At 36.0% G+C, this 18,716-nt stretch overlaps 2 protein-coding genes across 2 annotated transcripts; both read right to left on the bottom strand.

Annotated features, from left to right (window-relative positions):
• Positions 1–51: 51 nt before the first annotated feature.
• On the bottom strand, positions 52–14,950 carry wdr95 (WD40 repeat domain 95). The gene is made up of 30 exons (XM_043258535.1): positions 14,585–14,950; positions 13,394–13,673; positions 11,468–11,521; positions 11,298–11,381; positions 11,006–11,071; positions 10,011–10,241; positions 9,803–9,888; positions 9,407–9,499; positions 9,113–9,158; positions 8,984–9,030; positions 8,511–8,628; positions 8,208–8,277; positions 7,414–7,636; positions 6,843–6,948; positions 5,968–6,119; positions 5,706–5,808; positions 4,797–4,903; positions 4,625–4,704; positions 4,420–4,474; positions 4,283–4,328; positions 3,140–3,199; positions 2,865–3,027; positions 1,973–2,071; positions 1,813–1,871; positions 1,576–1,714; positions 1,448–1,487; positions 1,252–1,340; positions 725–903; positions 492–595; positions 52–372 (listed from the first exon to the last, which is right to left on the bottom strand). Exons 1-30 carry the CDS (start codon positions 14,650–14,652, stop codon positions 213–215), a joined length of 3,207 nt encoding a protein of 1,068 aa, XP_043114470.1. The 5' UTR covers positions 14,653–14,950; the 3' UTR covers positions 52–212.
• A 179-nt stretch (positions 14,951–15,129) lies between these two features.
• LOC122358547 (testis-expressed protein 26-like) lies at positions 15,130–17,826 on the bottom strand. The gene is made up of 7 exons (XM_043258396.1): positions 17,199–17,826; positions 17,021–17,105; positions 16,765–16,930; positions 16,391–16,544; positions 16,099–16,275; positions 15,594–15,671; positions 15,130–15,482 (listed from the first exon to the last, which is right to left on the bottom strand). Exons 1-7 carry the CDS (start codon positions 17,209–17,211, stop codon positions 15,337–15,339), a joined length of 819 nt encoding a protein of 272 aa, XP_043114331.1. The 5' UTR covers positions 17,212–17,826; the 3' UTR covers positions 15,130–15,336.
• Between the last annotated feature and the right edge of the window lie 890 nt (positions 17,827–18,716).

The following is an 18,716-nucleotide window of genomic DNA, read 5'->3' as shown; positions in this document are numbered from 1 at the left end:
AATTTTCATGTGTGTAATAAGGGCGAGCAAATGATGACAAAATAGTAAACTGACTAACTCTTAGAAAAATTCTGAAAGTTAAAATAAATGTTGAAAGCGTATATCTTTAAACCATGAGGTCATAACTGATGGAAAAACAAAACAACTCCATTTTTTTTATATCACTATTGTGTCATTTATTTGGCCTCGTTCTTGTCATCATCTTTCAGTGCCTACTCTTCTGCATCGTTGGATACAAATGAATCGTTATTTCTGAGCGAAAGATCTGGTTTTTTGCATGTTGCTGGGCTAACTATAATGTCGGAGTCCTTCAGAGTGTTGTGGCCCTTGAGACTCGTTCTGTTGCCGTGTTTTAGAATTGCATGGCGTTGCCTGTGATCCAAAAAATTTGAAAATATCCCATTTATTACTGCTTAATCAAAACGCTTAGTACATTTAGCTGTGTTCATTCTTTTTTTTTTTGTTCGGTTTTCATAAATGGATCTACTAACCTTCTGCCAGGCTCAGACAAAGACCAGGAGTTATTCGTTCCATCTTCGGTATCTTTATCGTTGAGGATTGATGGAGGGTCAGTCTCCGTGATGAGGACACCCAACTGCAATTAAGAGCACATTAGGAGTGTTTTAGAAGGCAGATTTTCATTACGGTAACACCACCTGAGCCATTACCGAGGGAAACAGAGCTATAATATACAGCTACACAAAGCTTCATCCAGCGACCTTACCTCACTGTTTGCGTTTTCAGTTTTTTCAGAGTTCGAGACATCTGAATGATTGATTTCTATATCCAGTACGGGATGAGACGGCATACTTAGGGGATCTATGAGAATCTCGTAGGGAACAGTGGGGTGCTTCCAGGAAGATGGTGTGTTGATGCTCCAACTTTCTTCTTGTCCAAATGTACCTTAGGAGTATAGATGGTCAATCATTTTGATTCTTGAATGAATCATTCTGACGACTTGATTGTTTTCTGTGAATAAACACTTACAGCTAATGTCTCGTGAAGCAACATCAAAATTAAAAAACCTTTGCAGGTAAAGAATTTGTTTAATGTCTATTGTCCAACTTAAACTAGCTCTAAATTCTCCCTCTTTAATTCACGAACAAACATCGATTGGTGGATGAGGACATAATAAAGCCAATAGTTTTCAAATGAAATGTTTCTAAAAGTGCATATTGATGTGATGATCATACATTTGGTCATATAGTTCTTGTAAAAAGACAAATATCTATGTTAAGTTATTAGATGTACCTATAAATTCTCCATGGATAGTCCACAGCCGAACTGAGCAGTCCAATGAGGAGGTTAGTAGAAACTGGTCCTTGTCAAATATCTTCAGGCTTGAGGTGAAGAAAATAAGTAAACTATGTTAATGAGATACCTTTAAAATAATATTATACATGTTATGTTCTTGTGGTGCTTTGTTATTTTCACTTAATGAACCAACCTAGTGATGCTGCTGATATGCGCACGCCAGAAGTTCACCTCTGGAAATGATTAAACCACATCAAGGCTCAATATAAATATTAAAAATCATACTTTGAGTCATGCGGATAAAATGACGACTGGCCTCACTTTCAGGAGGGTTTTGTTCGGGTCCCAGGGCGTACTGCTTGACATTGTAAACATAGACGAAGCCGACATGATCGGCTGTAAAAAGCATGCTGTCATCTTGCGTTAAAGCCAGTACCACAATCTGCTGCTTAAGTTGAGACTTGAAAAGAAGACAGCTTTAATTAGAACCTTTGCCTCATTCTGTTGACACTGAATTTATAATCACACTTGAGGAAAGATAAACTACATGATACTTACAGCCTGAAAAGATGTGATGAACTTCCCGCCATTCAGAACACTCCAGAAATTAATATTGCCTTTGACAGAGATTATATATGTTTAGGGAAATCAAAAGGTCTGCATATATGAACTGATTTTCTTCTTTCTGTGATTTTATTCGTGACAATGAGCAGTTTACCTCGAGAGCCTGAGGATACAAGCCAAGCAGAAGAGGATAATTCAGGAACAAACGCCCGAGTCTTTAGGAAGATGAGGCACAGCACACTTGTGTTTCGACCTATTGCATGCCGTTAAAAAACAACAACACATAAGATCCTCTTGCATATTCCAGCATCTCAAAACAAATTGACGAGAACAATTGGAAAGCCTTCCCACTCTTAAAAAGTATAGTTAACACAAAAATTTACTGAAAACTGACACACCCTCAGACTTTTGTTCATCGGAACAGATTTGGAGTAATTTAGGACGATTGCATTACTTGCTCACCTCTGGGTTCAAATCCACATTTGTTTATTAAAATAAATAAATAAAATAAATCCAAAACACAGTAGGATTAACTGTTTTGGACCATTTTCCAATTTAAATGATCTCTGATTTGATTTGATCTCTGTGTATTTCTCTCCTGATTCAGATGAAACTTTTGTTTCCTGAAGAATGTCTTTTTATGGCTCATGTGAGCTAGGATCAATGGCTTTGAGTTAAAATTGTCTTGATTAATTGATTACAAACACACAGCTTTTTAATTCATAATACATTAATTGAAAATGTGTGGAATACTTGTGAATTATTGTGATGTTTTTACATTTGGACCCTGATTTTTACGGCACCCATTGTGCAAGTGAAGCAATACTAAATTTCTCCAAATGAAAAATCTGTCCCAACATACTCTACATTTTGGATGGACTTGGATGAAGTATATTTTCAGTTCTGAGTGAACTTTTTCTTTAAATGTATATTTCCATTATAGTCCATTATGTCTATGTGCCTTGTGTTTCATATGGTAGATTTGACTAAACATCAGCAGAATTGTAATCATTATTCACTGAAAATTCACAGAAATATTGGCATACTGTGAGTACTGCTGCTCTGTTGAGAAGGAGGGGTCTGAAAACGACACTGTATACGTCCAGAAACGACATTCCATACAATGATCTCCCCATCGTAGCTGCCAGTGGCCAAGAGATGCGGTGTACAGTTAGCAATGCACAGGATATCTTCTTTGTGCCCATTTCTCTGTGTCAAACATTCAACACATTACCCAATGTCACCCCTGCATATCTGAAGGGGGTTCAAACTAAAAGCATGTAGACATGAGTGAACTGTATGTTGTAGAAAATGCTAATACCACATCATCCTGCCAGGAAGGTTTTGGTCTCTGATTGAACTGAGTTTCCTCTTTAGAGTCCTGTAAAAAGCACCAAAAGTTAACAGCATGGGCTTATTCAAAGTCCCTTTAAAGCAAGTCGTGTCACTCGGTGGCCATCTTTGAACTGTCTCTCGGGCAATCTATTCTCTAGAACTTTTTGCAAAACTTGTGAAAAATAAAATTCATATTTTAAATCAGAAACTAAATCTGACAACAACAGTATTATATATGTTTTTTTTTTGTTTTTTTAAGGCAGCTGTAGTGACTTTACTGACTAGCGATTGGCTATTTTGCTCAGAAGGCGGGGCTTCGTTAGATAGAGCGGCCATATTGAGAGCTGCATTTTTCCCCATTCAAAACTATAAGAGTGACGCATCTTGGGTATTCTAGTCTTTGGTTTACTTTTTAAAGTAATAACTTCTGTACTATTTTGTTCACAGTCTTAATTGCATTACATTTTGTGCATATTGTAGCTTAAAAATGGTCCTTTCAGATATGTAGGAGCCATCTTACCATCGTGTTAAAGTAATAATCACATATTTCTTGATTTTATGTGTCCTATAATAATAAAATAGTAAATACAGAATCTATACACAAGCAAAAAAAGTCTTAAATGTAACATTTTATAAAGCTACAGCGAGGAGAGTAGGAACTGCTTTATATTTTATATTAAATATCTCTCTACCACTGAAACAAAATGAATAAATCAAGGTACCCTGGACAATTAATAATAAATTGACAAGAAATGGAGAGGAAATTTTGAATAAAAATGAAATATGTATTCTCCAGTGGTCTCATAATCATGCATTTAGGGTGTCTTTTTCCACAAAGCTTAGATTCTCTTTTCTAAAGGGAACAAAAGCTCTTGTAAAAGACGGAATAATGGACTGTCAAAAGGGAACGGTGGAATAAACCACACCAAACAGCACTCCAGCACTTTTAAAGAGGGTGGAACACTGAAGTAAATGAAATATGGAAATGGAGAGAACAGCAATAAAGGCGAAAGTACCAGAGGGAAGAAACAGGTCATGGCAGTCAACCATTTTATGAGAGCCATCTGGGGAATTACGCTCATATAAAATAAGGTCGTGTGGGAAGCAGGCTGGTCACTTTTATACTCACCAAGTAAATGTCAATCCTGCGGCCCCAACCGACAGAAATCACAAATCTGCCAAAACAAATAAAAGAGTGAATCAGCCAAAAAATCAGGGGCATAATATCCATGAAGATTATGGGGCTGGCAGTCAGCAGAGACTCACGCATTCCTGTGCAGTGTCAGATAGGAGCAGTCACAAATCTCAGCACATCTTCCATCTTGGAAAAAAAAAACAATGCGAGGCTTGTCTTCAGAAAAGATTTATAGGGAATGTGAGATAATATCTTCAATGTCATTAGTAATCAGTCATACTCAAGAGCAAAGAAAATCAATCAAATGCGCATTAAGAACTAGGAGGCGTTATTGACCTCTGCTGAGTATCTTCACACACTGGCCATTGTTGAAGTTCCACATCTTAAGGCAGCCGTCTCTTCCACCAGTCACTAGCCTGCAAGGTGAAAATCAAAACGGAATGTTAAAATAATACTGCAAAAAACGGTATATTTTGCGATGTCATCTAAACTATTTAGCTGTAACAACCTCCTTCCGCTAGGGTCAAATGCCATGCAGGTAATTGCAGATTCTCCGTGAGCGCATCCATACTCAAACACTTGAGCTCCAGTTTCCACGTCCCAGACTTTGACAACCTGCATTTGAGTAAATGCAGTACTACGTTTACACAAGAAGGGCTGTTGTTTTCCTAATCTATTGAAGACCAATCTCGCATAAATAAATAAATGTAATCATAAGAAAATAAAATAATAATTATAAGTATTTTTATGTATTTTTAACTCTTATTTCACAGGTTTAGTCTACCTGTGAAATCTACCAGCTCGACTTGTTTTTAAATAGTTGTCATTATAAACATTTGTTTATTTTTTATTATTATCCACCTGAAAAATTATCTTCAATCACCAAATCAGCAAACTGAAATGATTTCTGAAGGATAACATGACACTGAAGACATTGAAGTAACGAATGCTGAAAATTCCAGGAATAAATTGCGCTTTAAAATCGTTCTATTAAAATCTTATAAATCTATTAAAATCTTTATATTACAAAGTTTATAATATGTATAATATAAATGTATAATATATAATGTCATCTGGATTTGATTGTTGCCAATATTGCTTGATCTTGGATCATTTGGTTCCTCAAAGCTCAGAACTGCTGTCATAGCAAGAGGTCTGTAAGCTTAAACCCGCTCAGGAGCAGGCTTGTTTCATTTAAACGGGATTACATTGCATCTTTTTTAACAGAATTAATACTTATTATTTGATTGCAAGAGTATCCTACTGGTCCAGGGACAATTTAAACATTTAAAATAATAATAATAATAATTAAAAAAAAATAATACTAATCGTTCAATCACCTTGAAACAAATTGCGTCAGTTTTAGAAGATCGATTTGCGAATATGAAAAACCTCAGTGTTCCTGAAAAGCACTCACCGAGCCCTCAGAGCAGCTCACCACCTGCCTAAACTCCTCACTGTATCCGCAGCACAACACTGGCTCTTTATGAGACACAATCTGATTGCCTTTAGGCTGTGGTCTACAACAGATGGAATATAAAATATGAAAGGACGCAAAATGCATGACAACTAATGCTGAATGACGTGATGATAATTGTAACTAAATATAGAGATAACCTGACACCTTACAACCAAATGATACCTAAAACAAGCTTTGAAACATTCTTTATACAACGTACTTTGTCTGAAGGGGTAGTAAGGCGAGGGAATCTGAGGCAATGTAAAGCCCCTTCACAGCTGAAGAGTAAAGGCATGCAGATAATTCTCCCTGTATCTGACTTGCTTTTGGATGCGCAGTAAACAGACATGTCTGATCCTTAATGTGCCATATCTAAAAGAAAAAGAATAGTATCGTCATACAAAAATAATACATTTTCATATTTATATTGCACTGCTCTGTTTCTCTGATTAAAAGGATATTTCACAGAAAATGGAAACTCTGTCATCATTTACTCACTCTCATGTTGTTCCAAACCCGTATGAAGCTCTTTCGTCAAACACACAAGCAGAATTTTAAACAATATCCTGCACAGTGTTTGCAAAATAATAAAAGAAAATGAGGGCCGGGGCTGTCAAGCTGCGAAGAGGATTCAAAAGCATCATAGAAGTGCCATAAAAGTGATCCATATTGCAAGTCTTATGAATGATGAAGTCTTATTGCACGGTGAAAGGACTGGATAATTCTGATACATTAACTAATAATTGTTATTTATAAAATAATTGTTGTTTAGTAAACTTGAACAATTGATTTGTTAAAAAAAAACTTTAGAAGTCCTTTTTTCCATGAAGCCCCCATCCTCATTCACCTTCATTATACTGACAGAAGCGATACGAATATGCTTTGAAATTCCCCTTCTGTGTTTAGGATATAGATAAAAGAATGTCATACGGGTGAGTAAATACACAGACGAGTTAATAGATAATCATCGGTGCTACACTGCATATGGTTTTTCTGATTATGATCCAGAAAAACAGTGCAACTGTTTAATTTTTTCAGATAAAGAAATTTTCAAAAATCCAGATTTGACTTTTGAGTAATGCGTTAATTTCTCACCTTAGCGGTGTTGTCTGTGGAGACTGAGAAAATGTGCCCATCTTCTGAGGCGATGCAGAGGTAGGAAACAGGGGCAGTGTGACCTTTCAAAATCCCAGTTGGTTTTCTGCCATTTCAAAATGTAAAATAACTAGCCTGGCATAAAACATCAGTATTTGAGCACACAGTGTGTGTGTGTGTGTTTCATATTCTCATACAGAAGAAGAACAGAAAAGCATCTATCCAAAAGAATAAAACGGTCCAAGATATTTAACCCCTGTGCTGCATAATTTGGTCAAAAAACCTCTCTTCATGCTACATTATCACCAAATCTAAAATTCAATCTGTTGTCGCCTTGTTTTCAACTTAATTCTGGCAATCGTCTGAGATGAGTAACAGTGTTGCCAAACCTGCATTTTAAAAATTAAAAAGGAAGGGAAACAAAATAGGGGATACTTGTAGTGAACAACCTAACTCACTAACTTTTGGTTCATTAACAAGAACTGTTTGACCTCTCTAGGCCCAAATGGCTGGAACACAAAATCAGGGTTAAAATGGAATCTGTTAGATGTTATTAGGTTATATAGCACACCTAGGGACGTAAGGCATCCACATGCGCAACAGCTTGTCCATCCCACCGGTGACCAAAAGATTTCGATTCTTACAGAAGTCAAAGGTCGTGACACCTTTAGGAACGGTGAAGACTGTTTGATTGCTGGTTGCCCTGTGTGCGACTTTAGTAGATTTTCCCTCTCCGTACGCTTCCGTCTTCTCTCTCATCAGCTCTTGCATGTAGGTTGATGGATGAATGCTTCCTAATTAAAAACAGATCGTCAAACATCCATACACACGTATCCACTCACACAGATCACAGCTGACAGATTCCTAACCCTTTCCCCCTCTTTCTGAGTCACGGCGTTTTATTCAAATGAGTTTAACCGGAGCTTCATTACATTGAGAGTTTTGACAGATCCCTCTTCTGGCATTAAACATGCAAGACACCAGAGTTGCTATTTTCTTCCTCCTGCCATGTTAAACAGACTTCACTCAAAAAGAAGTGAGAAAGCAGGCAAGACTATTTTCTACACACCCTTGACTGAATCTGAATGTTTATGTCATATTTCACCCTAAAATCAACAGTAAAAAAGTGAATTAAATATTTGAAATGAATAATTAAAATGAATGCTATTTTTAGGATCATTAAGACTTTTTTGCTCTGTGACATTATTTTCATTCATCTAAACATATTTTTACCCCTTTTCTTATTATCACAGTGCGCCTGTGTTTTCTTTTGCTTGTATTTCTCATTATTTGTAATTATAATTCTCATTACTGTAACAATGAGGAAAAGAACGCCACGGTTTCTTAATAATTTTCAAACATTACCTATAACAAGGGCACAGTCTTCATGCATTGATGAGGATACAATGGCAGGTATGCTTTGAAAATATTTCACCTGCAACAATAATAAAATACTGCAAAATATTAGACTGTTGTTTTTCTTTTGCAGAAAAGAAATAATTATATATATAAGAATTCCTTAAATCTTTGTCAGCCTTATCCATTATATCTCAATGCAATAATGCATTCTGAGTGGAATATTTAAATGTATATTCATGTGCATAGAAAGAAAATACATTAAAATACTACTAATAATAATTTTATAACATTTTTATATACAAATCTGACCTTTGATACCCAGTCTTGGTGGGATTTCCATCTGATAAATGTTATTTCTGGAGATTGAACTGCATGGTCAATGCTTATGTTTGGCACATTGTCAACCTGCGGCAATCTTTTCCACAATCTAGGACATAAGTGTGGGAAAAAACATGAATAAAAATTACTACACAAACGACTGTCCATCTCTGGGCCTGTCTGTTTTTTCATATTTTATAATTATAGAATAACCATGTGATTTATTTATTTACTGGACTATAAATAAGATACATATTATACACAGTAAACATAAAATATTCTTAGCATGTCGGTTATCATTCACATATCTATGTGTACAGCTCTCCAGAGAACAGTATCAGTTTGCTAATTAATTTATTCATTAAATTATGAAAATTAGGACATGTCTGCATGATTTGCTCTTGTAATTGTGTTTTACAAAACTGCACACGCAAAATGAATATTATTAAAAAAATCTTGTTTACCTCAGTTTCTCCCTGACCGATTTCATTAGTAGGATGTTCACACAGCCCTAGAGTGCCAAAAGCTCTTTAAATAAACAAATACATTATATTATATAAAATGCATGCGCTGGACTGCATTCGTTTACTTACTTGAGTATCACCATACACAATGATACATTCATCTTGGCCAGTAGAGCTGAAAAAAACAATAGTATATTACAATTACAATGAAAGCAAACATGGAAGAAAGTCCTGTGTTCTTGTTCTTAAATATTTCATTACAAAAAATTAAAAATGCACGAGCCAACATAACATAGCCTTATTATTTCAAACCTTGTTTCTTATGTAACATGTTATATAACATCATGTTAAATCGTAAATGCGAGGCTAATTAGGTGTTTTAAATAGTAACAAAAATATATCTGATGTCAAAACGCTGCTCACCAGTAGTCCAGGTTTAAAGGCACAGTTTCTAGCACACTCAACTGACAGCAGGGCTCCAAAGTGGATAGCTCATAAAACTGAATCTCTCTGGATCTGTAAAGTGGGAAAAGAGATGCTGTTTAGACTGGTTGAAGCTGAGATCAGATGTGGCTGCTGTAAAATCAGAAAGTTTTCCTAAGATCTCTATAAAGTTACATAGTTGTACTTGTCTAGCAGAGCAGTCCCCAGGCTGCTCCAAGGGAATAACTGTAAGTTGCTTTGCATAAAAGCATCAGCAAATTTACTTCATTTAAACTAGCATGCCATGGGCAAAAATTCCTTAAAAGAATGTTATGTACCCTACAGTGCATAATAAAGACTGTAATGTGAAAATAAATGTATTTAAGAGCAGTTTACCCTGTTCCAATAATCACTTTGTTATACTCCGGCATTGGCACAAAATCTGTGGCCCATTTTGGTTTTCGACCAATGGATCTGTCAAGCTGCATAGAGACAAAAGATTTTATATGTATATATATATATACATATATTAATTTTTTTTTCTATGCTGAATCTCATTACATGTTAAGCACACAAATCCAGACAGAGCATAAAAGTAACCCACAAACACATTCTTCTTGTTCTTCAAATAAAGCCTGGGGGTCCAGAAACTAACAACCCCATCTTCTCTAAGAGTCACAATGGTGCCATTAGGAGGGAAGTGGATTCTCAGAACAGGCTCCCCGCGGTTTAGAGGCTTGACGATAGCTGGTAATATGAAGGCTGCCATCTTACTGCGACGCACAGTCTCTTCCTTCTCTTTGTTCTCCAGGTAGATGTATGTGCAAAACTCGTGCTAAGAGGAAGTGAAGAAGACTTAAATAGACTTTAAAAGAATTTGGTATAGAATTGTGTCGAGAATTTTAAAGAGTTACTACACCCCAACGCAAAAATGTCGTCCTTAATCACTTACCCCCATCTCATTCCAAACCTGTCCAAACGGTAGGTGATTAATGACAACATTTTCATTTTGGGGTGGTCTCATTCACTACCAAGTAATTACATACATTTCTGACTAAAATCAATATTATATACACACATATATATATATATATATATATATATATATATATATATATATATATATATATATATATATATATATATATATATTATAATATTTTCTGCTCTCTGTTGGTAAAATAAAATAGCTTACATTTTCAAAAACCTGATATACTCTGACAATAAAAAGTGCATACGACCCTGATGTGCTGCTAAGCACTTTTTTTCACATCAAAGTTTTTATAAATTTGAGAGCTGGTGGGGATTTAAACGTATGGACGTCATACGATCAAATCTGAGCATACGCATGTTTTAGAAATGAGGCCCCTGAAGTGTGAGCTTAACTTCAATCATGATTACTTTTTAAAAATGTTGCTAAGCAGTTTTTACACACAAATATATCTGTATATAAGGTTAGTGAATGAGACCCATTTTGACAACTTGCCCAAAGGTTTTTCAAGTGCAGAAACTCAACTGTGCATTTAACAAATCACCTCTTTATCTATTAAACGAGAGCAAGTTTGAGATTTAAAGATTTAAACAGTGAATTATTCATACCCACTCGATTCTGCCATCACCAGTGTAATCGATCTTCATGAATAGCTGCTGAATTTGAGAATCTTTCTGTGACATTTCGAAAAGAGTTAGGCCAAAGAAATGGATGGGAAGACAGTGAGAAAAGAAAGATTGTACAATCATATGATAATGATTTTAGGCCTTGGGCCTCCATTAATCCATTTACATCAGCAACAGTTTATAACTGAATATCTAAATCTCTCAGTACAGTATTTTTGCAGACAGAGAGAAAGATAATTCATCATAAAAAGGCAGTGGATGCAATTGCACTTACAACTGATTTCAGTCCTGGGCATTTTTTCACAACAGACTGGAATTCTTCATAATCCAGCATATAGATGCCAGCCTTTGCGAATTCCTGCTCAAGAGGACATAATTAGGAAAACCACTCCATGTAAGGTTATTTAAGAATTCCAAGTAATCAAAATATTTTAAAATACTTACATCATAAGCCAGTTTAATGTGCTTTAGATCATGAATGGACGCCATCTGCTCAATCTATATTGGACAGTAAAAATACATTAAATCTCAAATCATCACACAACATGAGTTTAAAGGAACACATGTTAAATGTGCAATTCTTAATTTAAGAACCACAGAGGATAGAGAAAAAAAGAGAGATGAAGAGTTATTCAATGGTGGAGGATAATTCAACATAGTATTAATTGACAAGTATAGTTTGACATTTTTTGATGATCAAACAACACCTTTCAACAACACCTTTCAGCATGTCAAAAAAAATGAAACAGCTGCTGGTTTTCAACAGGCTGCTGTCACATGTTCTGCTCCTTAGATTAATCAATTCACTCGAAATTGAAATGACTTTGTTGCAACACGATGCCCTTTAATTATGTGGTGGATCAAATGCCAATTGCTTCATCAGACTGCTGTCTGCAAGAAATCAAAAAATTACATGCCAGTCAAACCATCCACCATGAATAAAGAAATGATAGATAACACACGTTTGCAAACAGTATATATATATATATATATATATATATATATATATATATATATATAAATTACATTACAATGATTATATTACATTACATAGTTCCTTGATATGATATGACATAATGCAAAATTTCTCTATGATCTTATATGACCTGATGATGATTACATTTTCAGCTAATTTTATTTATTTATTTTGCTATATCGCTATTTCTTCTGCTAAAAAAAAAAAAAAAAAAAAAAAAAAAAAAAAAGCTGCTACAAAATTCCTGAGACTAAAAAGTTTTAAGTAACCACAGACCTCAATTCACTCAAATTAAAAAAACGCCAATCTAAAAATCCATAAGACATTGCAGAGGGAGCCCAAAATAAATTAGCCTTCCCAGTTGGCCTAGGAATTCATAATAAATAATCCATTTGCCACAAAAACAATTAGGCTGACAGCTTTGAACAACAACATCAACATTTTAATTTGCTGAAAAACAGCTGAGCTACTGTCACACTACTGAAAGGTGTGCTTAGCAGTGCCCCTTTTTGTAGTTACTTGGTCTTCTACAGTCATAAATACAGATTATAACTTTCATGCCTATTTCAGTGTGCAGTCAGATGGCAAATTACCTCCAGCACAAATAATTTTGGGTTTGATAAAGAAAAAGTAATTGATTTGCTTACTGGGGTGCAAGTTCAAGCACTCCGTTGAAAGAAATGATGCATCTTAGTCATGACAGATTACTCGGCAATGGTTGCCCATCCAAAGGTCATCCTGCTAATGAATTAATGGATTCTGTACTTGATTCAAAATGTCATTTCAGGCAAAGGTTCACGATTTGGTTTTGGCATATTTAATGAATGTTTGATGTAGGAAGAGTAATCCATTATACTCCACTGACACCCTGAGGTCAAAAGGAGTCTGACCAAAATGACAGTTGTAATATGGTTACATCCACACCAAAATTTGAGAAAAATCGCTTATTGGAAAATAAATGGTTTGTCCACACAACATATGATGTGTTTAAGAGCGGATATTAAAAGGTACATGTTTGCCTTGTAACATACCTAAAGTTGATGCGCTGTGGTCTGTTTACGGGTCAGTTAGAACAACAAGTTTGAAAAATGCTAAACAAAAAGATTTGAATCATGGAAGGGGCGGAGTCTGTTGAGGAGGGGGCAGAGGTAAATATGAAGACATTTTAAAGCGTTATATTAGACTCTAATTTCAAATAAAATATTATGGATTTGAGGAGTACCTCAGTTCAGCTGCCCAGCTTCCTCATATATCATTATAACATTTCATTTGCATACCTTGGCCGATGAAAGACGATGCTGGGGCAAATTGCCATTCAATCTAGGTGTAATGTAATTGTTGGGAAATGCAGCCAAGCAGCAGATGCTGCACAAGCGTGACACTTTGACTTTTACCTTGAGTTCATAGAGGGTGCCGGCAGGATCTGCTCTGTAGCGTTGTCGCATGCTGAGTTTAGCAACATCTCCCAGGGTAAGAGAGTGTCGTCTGGGTTCTTGCCTCAAAAGCTCTCTTTCCAGCCAATTGGGAAGCTGTTGGCTCCTCTCCTCTCTTGAGTCTAAATAACTGAAGACAGACCCGCTGTGAAGCACCCTGTCAGTCGGCTGTCTGTACCCCGGGCCCCGTTTCTGTCCAGCAGCTCCATGAACTGGTCCAAACTCTGTTGAAATACTGCATAGGAGTGTTGCATTGAATATATATATACACACACACACACACATGCACACACACAAATTATTATTTATATATAAAAAACACATACATATTTTATGTATGATTATGAATGATCAGAATTATCGATATGGGTCAGAATTATAGATTTTTCTTTCATTCCAAATATCATTAGAATATCACTTTCCTTGAAAATATTTTGTACTTTTCTTACAGTGAATATATAATATAATTTGATTAGTAATTTGCATTGCTAAGAAATTCAGTACATTTACACCCTCAAAAACTGGATTTTAAAATATTTGTATATCGGCAGAACATTGTCCAATCCTAACAACCATTAATGAAAAGCTTATTTATCCATATTTATTCAAATTATGTACACATATTAATAAAAAAATGACCCTTATGACTGGTTTTGTGGGTCACATATGGTGTTGCATGTTGTGCTATTCTGAATAAACAAAGGCGAATAGTCCATTTACTCTCACAAGGAGAAATTTACACCTCCTAAATTTCATTTTGCAAAGTGAAAGCCAAGGGTGAGTTAAGCCAAATCAAATTAGAGTCAAGCCAAATCTTTATATTTGTCTGTCAAAACAAAAACGAATTAATCCTCAAGGACAAAAACTGGTACAGTGTTCCAGCATGGCACCAGTGTTAACCATCTTCCTTATTTCCTGGCAACAGTAAACACTACGAACAACAGGAGGAGTGATACTCAAGGTCAGTAGCTGGAAAATGGCTGAATACCAATGTGGTACGAAACAAAGTCCTCCTACTGAGATGAAAGTCGTGAAGCAGAACAAATTAGTCTCTGTATCAGGAGCTGTTTCGAAGTAGCACTGAGCAAATTAAAGGCTTAAATGCGGGAAGAGGAAGCCTTGTCAAGATATAGATCAATAAAAAAAGAATACCTTTGCTTGTTATGGGTCTCAAGTTGGGCTCCAGCAGATGAGGCCCGAATTTTCCTGCCTAGCGGCATATCTGGAGAGATCTGAGAGAGTCTCTTGTCTTGTCTTTCGTTCTCCTCAGAGGCTGCTTTCTTGTTTTGCTGCACGAGCTATGGCTGCGTACAGATCTCCCCGAGCTTAGAGACACAGCACACCTGAGTCTCAGGTTACCTGATACACAAAACAGAGTCATGTGGCTACGTATAGAAATGGTGCCGAGAGCCACGTTTAGTCCCAAAATTTAATCATGTTAAAAAATATTTCAGCAGAAGTGTCAGTACGTCATAAATAGACTTTCTTCTTAAGTCGTGAGTGTAGACTTAATCAGCAATATATCTGTGGAATTTTGAAGGAAAACGAATGTCTTAAATAAGCAGCTCCCTTGGTGTTATATTTAATGTCCTACTATTTTTTTATAATGACCAGATTTCTATTCTCAGAACCAACAGACCGTTAAGAGATTTATTATTCCCAAGAGATCTTATTTTATGTATCGGTTTTTGCCAAATGAGGCTCAAACAAATCTCATAAAAATGAACTGTGTACAGTAAAAATGATTTATGCTTATTATCGGTTTACTGTCAGTGTTTTATTTAGCACACCATTCGAAGATGCATAAAGGCCATTTCAAAAAATGCACTTTTTTTAAAAAAGAAAATCAGAAGCCTAAAAAGCACACATATTCATATAGCTTTTCATGGTTTAAAATGGCATCTTTATAAAGGTCCAGGCCAAGCTGACATCCTCTCCAGTGTGGAAGGGGTTTGCACCAGTAAGCCATTGTTCTTCTTCACCTTACGTCCATCAGCAGAGTGGCTGGTTATGTGCAATGTCTTCACATCCTTCTTTTCTGGTAAAAAACCTTAAAATAAGGAATAATATCTATATAAAATGTAATTTCATGCATTTTAACCCAAACATATTATAACATTTTAGTCAAAACACACAGAACACAAGACATCTGTATATTTACCTCCAAAATATTTATTGTAGGTGGTCTCCAGTTGGCTGTTTTCCTGGTTATTGATGTGACTGTGAATCACTGTAGGAACTGAAATGTAAAAAGAAAGTGTGTTATTCTTCTCTAATCTGTGTGTCATAATGGTGTTAGCAATAAATGAATAATTATCAAGTGTTCCCAATTATTCACTGACTGATTAACTCTCTATAAAGGATTATTGTAATAATTGTATCAGTTTTTGGGACTCTCATTCTGACGGCACCCATCCAAGTTAACAAATACTACATTTCTCCAAATCTGTTCAGCTGAAGAAACAAACTCATCTAATTCTGGGATCGCCTGAGGTTAAATGAATGTTCTCAATTTTTGGGTGAACAATTCCTTTAAGTGTTATCAATGTGTGTCTGGTTTAATCGTTTGTGTGTACTTTGTGTCTAGGCTACTTCAAGTGTTGCTTGTCGTATCAGTTTCAAACAAGGTAGTTTGGTCTTTCCTCAACAGTTTAGTGGAAGCTTACCAATACCCCTCGCCGCCACACCATGCAACTTATTGCACCCATATCGAGAGTTGTTCCCCAGAAGCTCAAGTTTCAGTTTAGGTGGGCAGTAGTTGTGTCTCATTTCAGTTTGGGTACAGTAGTGGACAGCATGGCTGCGGTTAAAAGCTGTAAAGATTGCATGGTTTTTCATAATTCCTGTGATTTAGACAAAACATGAAAAGTCGTTATAATCTGACATACAATAATCTTTGGAATCAAAGATTGCTTTGAAATGTACAAACAAATGTCTGCAATAATTCCTAAATTTCACCTTGAGGTAATCCAAGAAAGTCAGTCCTGTAGGTGGACCTGTACTGGGCACTCAGAGCCTTTTGGATTTCCTTCTCAGTCAAAGCGTGCTGAAGAGGGGAACTACCACTAAAACATTTCATTTGATCCGCAGAATGCCTCCACACCATGAATGCCTTTGTGTTAAAAGAAGGAAGCATGGAACATTATAACCATCATACACTCACCCTTATGTTTTTCCATGCCTGTATGTTTTTTTTACCTAGTGGTGTGATTTTTTTTTTTAACAGTCCCAGTACACACATTCACACAAGCATTAGCATAAACAGACGCTTTCAATTTATACATAAACAAGACAACAAAGATACAGGGAATTACAAAATGTTTTCTATTTACCTGGCTTGGGTGTGGATTGTTCCTTCGGTTTCCTGATGCTGTGGCAGATCTTATGCAGGCAGTCTTCGACGCAGGCTTCCAGCAGAAATCTTCACTGTATGCAGTTGATCCAACCGGATCGTCCAGTGCGTATGAATTTCTATAGATATTGCCAGATGTTTTCGGCCTTGCGTTTAAAACAAGTAAAACGTTAGATAAATCATACCTATGACATCTGCATAACATTTCTTAAAAATTTAATAAATAAAAATATCACCTTAGTACTGGAATAGATGAGATGGGCCTATAGATGAAATCTCTTTTATGAGAGGTCTCATATGCGTCCCATCTCCTGTTAACATCTAGTTTAATACGTACAGTGGAAAAACGATCAAAAAATGAATTATTGCTTAAGCAACTTAAGTTAATATTAAAACAGCAAGCAACTTTCTAACCATAATTTGCCATGGAGGTCTTGACAGGTAATGATCTGCCTCTGCTACTGTTGTCCAAATGACATTAAAGTGCCGGGGATCTGCTTGTCTGGTGTTTCACACGCTGTAGTTCACTGCAAGCTCCGTCGTTGTACAGATCAGTGCGTTGCAAGAAGAGAACTGGGCTGCTTGAGATCCTGCGCTGACATTTGCTTCGGACGCACCTGCTGAGACGACCCTGAAATTCTGAAAGTTTTCACCTGTTGATCTCAATCGCTTATGCCCATCCGAAGTTATCTGTAAGCTGATGTTGTTATAGGAAACGCACAACAACGCGAAGTAGTGAGTGCTAAACGACACTCCGAGGGGGTCTTCTTAGCAGGTGCGATGACGCACGCAAACCCAAACGTTAAGCGGCCGAAAAAAATTGCAACAGGCACACTGAAATCAAGGTTCCGCCTATACAGTGCATTTTTGAGCGAATAGCCTTATATGCAATAAAAAAAAAAGATTATATTAGTCCACGCAGAGCTGTATAGTTCCCTCGGGTTTCTTTCTTAGATAAAATGGCTAAAAGAGTCGTTAACGTTAAAGAAAGAGAAAAATAAATAAAATAAAGTTATTTAATATTTCTCTCCAACTTCCTGGATTTGGTCCGATTTTATTAGGACGTAGCGCCGCTCAGTGGAAAACACGGTGCATTTCAAGATTTTCATTTTAGTTGAGGCATCACAAAAACACACATAAGCAACAAATGCAAATGTTATATGCAATATAATACATAGCCTATAGACTAACAAGGAAAGAAAGTCACCAATTATAACAAATAAAATAGCAAATATTGTTCGATTTCTGTTTTAAAAACAGTAAGGTAAAAAAACAAACAAACAAAAAAAACATCAATACATACAACAACATACTTAATTAATGTATTTCGAGTTTGCCCAAAGTTTGTTGCATGGATCAGATTCAGTCTTTGCACGATTTTAAAATGCTTTGAAGCGTTTAGACATTCAACATTTTTGTTTTTTGGATGCATGTGTGACATGCGAATATGCAGTGAAATTATTATTGACGGCACTTTTGCTTTTCGTACCCACCATATGATGCTCGAGCGGTACACCTTAGCTATAGTTACAATCGCGCAGTTTTGTCCTCGTTGATATTCTATCGAAACGTTTCTAATCTAACATGTAGAATGACATTAATGTGCTTTGCAAAACGTATAACAAATTGTTTTGATTTACTTTAACGGAGTAAAGCAACCATTCGCGTAATTCCGATAAATACAATAGTCGCAAGTATACACCTAGTGCACACACAGTATGCACTAGTGGTAAGTATACACTCTTTCTTTTTTCTTCCGACTTTCAGTTGTGCTGTGAAATCCTTGAAATACCTTTGAAATGAAATACTCATCGTACAACTTGAAACCTTTACCTAAACAACAACTGTGTGCGTACATGTAGTACAGTAAGTACCCTACAGTACAAAACGGCGTCTGATACTATTACGCTTGTATCAGTGGATGTTTTTTCA

This window comes from Puntigrus tetrazona, chromosome 15 (assembly GCF_018831695.1).
Source record: "Puntigrus tetrazona isolate hp1 chromosome 15, ASM1883169v1, whole genome shotgun sequence".
Taxonomy (NCBI): Eukaryota; Metazoa; Chordata; class Actinopteri; order Cypriniformes; family Cyprinidae; genus Puntigrus; species Puntigrus tetrazona.
Note: the sequence above shows the minus strand (reverse complement) of the source record. Positions and strands in the feature narration are given on the sequence as shown.